Source organism: Stegastes partitus, unplaced genomic scaffold (genome assembly GCF_000690725.1).
Source record: "Stegastes partitus isolate 25-593 unplaced genomic scaffold, Stegastes_partitus-1.0.2 Scaffold675, whole genome shotgun sequence".
NCBI lineage: Eukaryota > Metazoa > Chordata > Actinopteri > Pomacentridae > Stegastes > Stegastes partitus.
The window spans coordinates 109,227-114,639 of record NW_007578406.1 but is presented as its reverse complement, the minus strand read 5'-3'; the positions used below and the strand labels follow the sequence as shown (position 1 = coordinate 114,639).

Genomic DNA, 5,413 nt, shown 5'->3' with positions numbered 1-5,413 from the left:
TTCACTGACAGTGCTGATGAATTGGAAAGATGTGGCTGGTAGAGAATCAGCCTAAAATAGCCTCTGCTCATTTGTTTTAAACACTGTTTATTTTCCTGGCACATGCACTTTTTGTGCAGACAGACTGGAGTGGATGATGAAATTTGCGTCACACACACCCTTGTGTGAAGCATAATTAGCCTTAAAAGCAAGCAAGTGCAGTGAGCCAGAGACACAGCTTGGGTTATTACTGCAAAACAACACAATCACTCACGCTTTGCTAAACAAATGCTACAAAATGCCTTCCTGCAATAGTTCTTCATGTTGTTTTAGCTGCTTTAATGTTACACACTGATGTGAAGACTTAAAATAGTGAATTCTCTTTAAGCCAACAGCTGAGCAATGATGTTGTTAATGAACATGGTTGAATGGCTCAATGTTCCTAAGTCATAACAAAAACACCTATAAAATACAATATTTGCAGAAGGGTGTTCACAAGAAAAGGAGGCAGGGTGGACACAATTAGCTTAAATAGGTATCTTCTACATAAATATTTAAGACCCTGTAGTCTCAGCCTACCACTGGTGTTCCCCCATTCTCTGTGACTGGTCTGATTTTGCGGCCCGTAGCACAACAGTGAGTTCACCTTCAAGTAGCTTTAAGTGCATTCAAAACAGCCGGGGATATTTAACTGGTATTTAATGAACGATAAAGAACATTAAAGTTATTACTACTTTATCTTTTGCAACTACAGCACAACCCTCAAGGAGAAGCAGGTTCTTCTTTTCTTGTACCAAAAGGAACAAATGACTGAGGATGGATAATCAATGATGATTCAATGTGTGGTTTCTGTTTGTTAGGAGATAAGGTGAGTTTCTATTAGAGCCAGCATCACACTGATCTGGTAACTAAACCCAAAATTAAAATGACCAGTTGTTTTTCATTTAAGAAACACAATTCATCATTCATTCACCAGTAAACAAACTGCCAAAAACTATTCAGCAAGGGATTCTACAAGATGTTTAAAAGCTGTTGAACCCCATCCATAATTTAGCTGCATTACTGAACCTGGTGTTTGTTCTGTACTCACTGGTGAGCGTGCTGAGGATCTGCTCCTGGTTGGGATCCGTCTGCTGCTTCCTCGTCTCCAGAATCTTTTTGACTGAGTCGAGCAGGCCAAAGACTTGGGCGAGGTTACTGAGCACCGCCACCTCTACCAGACAGGAATCTGGGATCAGTGTGGCAATCAATCAAAGGGTCACTTGGTCAGTCAGAAAGGAGGGACAAATTCAGCTGCTGCACACAGTAAATCAGTACGTATTCATCATCATTATTATTATTAAACAAGTCCTTCAAAAAGCCCTCTGATGTTCGATTTTCATCCATCAGCTCCCAACAGCAACTGAATTTGTTCTTTCTTTCTCTTTGCTTCTCATTCATGTGCCTCAGTGTGAGGCCCAAGTCATGCATGCCACTCTGTTTTAAGTAGCAGGACACATTAGCGTAGCTTCATACCTGTGTCCTGTAAGGCAGCCGCCTCCCTGCGCTGTTGCACGCCGTTCAGCAGCTCCAGCAGCTCCGTGTTGATGTTGGTCACAACTTCACCCAGCAAACCCACATCAGCAATCCCCTTCCAGAAGTTCAGCGTATCCTCTGCAGACAAACAGAGGAACGTCAGGCTACAGTCTATCCTGTGGTAAATATTCATGCTCTCCAGCAGGGCCCATGTTTATTGTGAGAGTAATGGTGTGTGTTTGGGTTCTCAGTGACCTGAGATCTCATTAGATCCCTTCTTGTCTGCAGACTCCAGTGAACTTGAGCTCCAGTCCGACTTCCCACTCAAGATCTCGGCTCTGTCCTCACCCACTGTTCCACCATTTCCCAGAACCACCTGAGCTGAAATTTACACATGAGAGCACAACATTATGCTTAGAACATGGGCAGATGAACAAAACCACTGACCCAGACAAACCCTCTCTGCTGGTAGATCTGAAAGCACTCTGCTGTAATTTGAATTTTGTTGTTTGGCACAGGAAAACTTTTGGCCCTGCTGTTTAGGCAGTACAATTTCACAACTGAAAAGATAAAGTGACTGCTTATTAGATCCAGTGTACCCGATGGCTTATTCACACATTTAACACACTGATATGGTGATTTGGCTTTCTGTCATGTAGGACACAAGAAACCAGAAAATACTGAGAGTTTGGAAGCTAAAATCAGAGAATCTAGGCTTTTTTTTCCCTTATAAATTACTCAAACCAATAATAAAAATTATTTAAAAAATTGATAATTACTTAATCTTCTGAACTCTAAACCCTGCCAGTGGGTTTGAAAGACGCGCTATTTTTTAAATTCACCAAATTTTTCGGTGAGTACTTGCATGATGTAGGTGCTGTGGTTTATTTTTAAAATCAAATTATGTCACACGTGTCTACAGCATAGTTGCATTCCTGACAACATAACACTAATACTAATAATACTATTAGTCATCTTGTCCTCTGTCCAAGACACAGGACTGATTGGTCTAAAGACATACAAAGTGTTTTGCCCCTATAGCAGAGTACATCCAGACCATTATGTACGACAGAATGGAAAGCAAAGCAAAGCATGCTTGTTCATAGCAACTCACTACTGAGCTAACAAGTGTGCTGCAAAAGTGTAAAACAGTGGTGGTGGATGGAAAACTGTGGAAAAAGCAGGAACAATTATTTTATATTCATGTTTGTTGAACAAGTCATTTGATAATTTCGTCTGTGAAGGTTTTATTGCCCCTACAGTGACAGTTAGTGCAAATAAAATATTATCTTTCACCTGGTCTCTGCCACTGGCTTAGGCACTGAACCCAAGTCTTACAATGGCAATACAATGACCCACAGCCACTGTTGTTCATAAAATGAAAATATATAAATTGCAAAGCCAGCAGCAGTGGCTGTTGCTAGTCCAAGTGCATCCTCAGTTTTGCCATCATCACAAGATCCTTGCCTGACAGATCACAGTGGCTCCTGGTGAACTCTCCCACACTTATATAGTGCATATAATATGGTGGACCGGGCTTACAAGGGAAGATGAATTTTAGGAAATAGTAGTCCAGGAAGTACTTCTGCAACATTTACAACCCTGCCTTAAGTCCTGTTCTGTAAAGCACCAGTAGCCATGGGTACTAATTTTCTTCACTGTGTTTAAATGATGATGTTTTTCAACTTGAATTTCAGCCAGATCTAGCAAGTAGGCCGGTTGGAGAGCAGTGATAGCGTTGCAGCTGAACAGCGCATTGGAACATGCCATCACACAACAGTGTAGGCCGTTTGCTCCACATATTCTCCCACTGCCTGCTTTCTGGTCCCTGGGTTGTATCCATGGACATCAGTGATGATTCTCTCCATTACGGTTGATCATAAGAGCTGCTGACTGACACTGAATGTTATGTTTGCTCTCTGGTCAGCTTGGAGAGATCGCACATATGCACCACCAGTAATCACAAAAATGCAACACAGGTCATGCCGTTGAAAGCACAACGTCTACCACAATCACAAGTTCCTGGTAGCACATACTGCACGAGCGATGTGCTCAGAGACGTTAACTTTTTTCTATTCTTACAAATATTTTAACCTAAAAGAAGAAAAGAAAAATTATACTAATGGAGCCTAAATGGGCCTAAAAAAATAAATGAGGTTTTGTGAAACACGCTTGTCTTCTTTCTTCTGCTGTATTCTCACCTTGAGAGGATATAGGTGTAGTAAGCCCACTGCCGTCTGGAGGGAAACGCGTGTTGTTGATTAAAAGGTCAAACTTGGTGCTGCGACATGTGTTGGTACACAGTGTGCTGTGCTGGTAGAAGTCTAGCTGACCTGAATCCATCATTTTTCTAGAGAGCAGGGTGAGAAAGGGCATAAAAACAGAGGAATACTGGTTTAGTTTGACTGGCAATACCATCAGTGCTGTGAAAACATTTGCATCCATAATTTTCTGAGCTGCATTTTCTGGTTTGGTAGTGTTGCACCTTTCTGACTCAGTACAATTGTTCTCCTTGTTTGGCAGTAGTAATTATAACTGCATGGAGTGCAGCAACTGATTCATGTGCAGGAGTCGCCCACACAAACAGCCTGGGTAGTAAGAATATTTAGAACAGTTTACAGAAAATGTACAAAGACCACTGACAAGCATCCCACAGTGCAAGCAGCACCATCATGGAAGATTATATTTGTACATTCAATAAATCAGGTTTTGTTGGCTGTTGTTGTTCCTCCTGTTCATGCTGGGTATCACTAGCAAACCTGTGTTCCAAAAGGGCTTCACAAGTTAATATTTGTCAAAGTCAGAACGTTTTTCACTGTGACATTCTCTCTTAGTTTTTCTGAACACAGTCTCTTGTAGTTGAGCTTCCACATAAAGGTTTCACAGGTGTACATTATGAAGTGACCATTGAGTGTATACAGGCTACAGTGGAGTAATTCTATTGTAGAGCCGTATGTTGTTTAAAGTCAGATAAATGCATTAAGATTGATTTTTTCTTGTTTTTGCCATGTGTGGGCCCCAGAACAAGCTGACAAACATGATCTGATGTATAGTGTCATCCCAAACTGTTTTTGGTCACTACCAGTTCATGAGGAAACATCTGGCTCTTTAGCTGCTACATGTCTCATTATACATCATGTGCTGCTGAGCATACAGCTTTAGCTCTAACCTGCTTAATTTGATGTTGCTGGGAACCAGGTTAACAGGCGAGGTGTAGGCCAGAGAACCAAATCGAAAGCTCTTAAGTCCTGAGGGGAACTAGAGAACTACAGTCAGGTTTTTAACTACAAGCAACACCTCAGACATTAAACAGAGCCATTTGACAGATTGGTAATATTGATTAGTGCAGCTTTCAAGTGATGTAGTGAAATCTATTTCCATCAGTCAGGCTTCATAGAAGAGTCAAAGGATGCTATTACAACTCAGAAGTGCAGGAATAAAAGCTAGTCTCCTCATAAAACCAAAATATTCTATCATGTCATAGTCTTGGATGACTTGATTCAGCAGATGCATGAATCACATCCATCCTTGTTATGTCAGCAGCAACACACATGTAAGCACCTGCATGCAGGCTGTGGTAATGGCTCATTAGCATGAGGTGTAGTGCAACCAACCAGCACTCATATCGCTGAATTAATATGGCATTTGTTCACTGCCTCCTGCCCGGCAGAGAGGAGGAGACGCACTGTGATGGAGCAGGACGTGAGGCTGATGTTTGAACTTGTAAATACCAGGAAAGCTGCAGGACTGGACGGTATAACAGACCATGTCCTGAAAGCCTGTGCCAACCAGCTTGCACCGGTGTTCACGGAAATATTCAACCTCTGGCTCTCCCAGTGCATCATCCCCAGGTGCTTTAAGAAGTCTGTCATTGGTCCTGTCCCCAAGAAAGCCACGCCCAGCTGTCTTAATGACTACC

General features: G+C 41.9%; 1 protein-coding gene across 2 annotated transcripts in view; it reads right to left on the bottom strand.

Moving 5' to 3' along the window:
- The window catches only part of gmeb1 (glucocorticoid modulatory element binding protein 1), a 17,708-nt gene that overhangs the window by 6,729 nt on the left and 5,566 nt on the right, over positions 1-5,413 (bottom strand). The window contains exons 6-9 of one of the 2 annotated variants that reach the window (XM_008290462.1): positions 3,696-3,844; positions 1,750-1,875; positions 1,495-1,632; positions 1,070-1,207 (exon numbers count right to left, since the gene is read on the bottom strand). In XM_008290462.1, coding sequence (XP_008288684.1) covers positions 1,070-1,207; positions 1,495-1,632; positions 1,750-1,875; positions 3,696-3,844 — 551 coding nt within the window. The remainder of the gene's footprint in view (positions 1-1,069; positions 1,208-1,494; positions 1,633-1,749; positions 1,876-3,695; positions 3,845-5,413) is intronic. The other variant, XM_008290463.1, reaches the window with a different exon arrangement.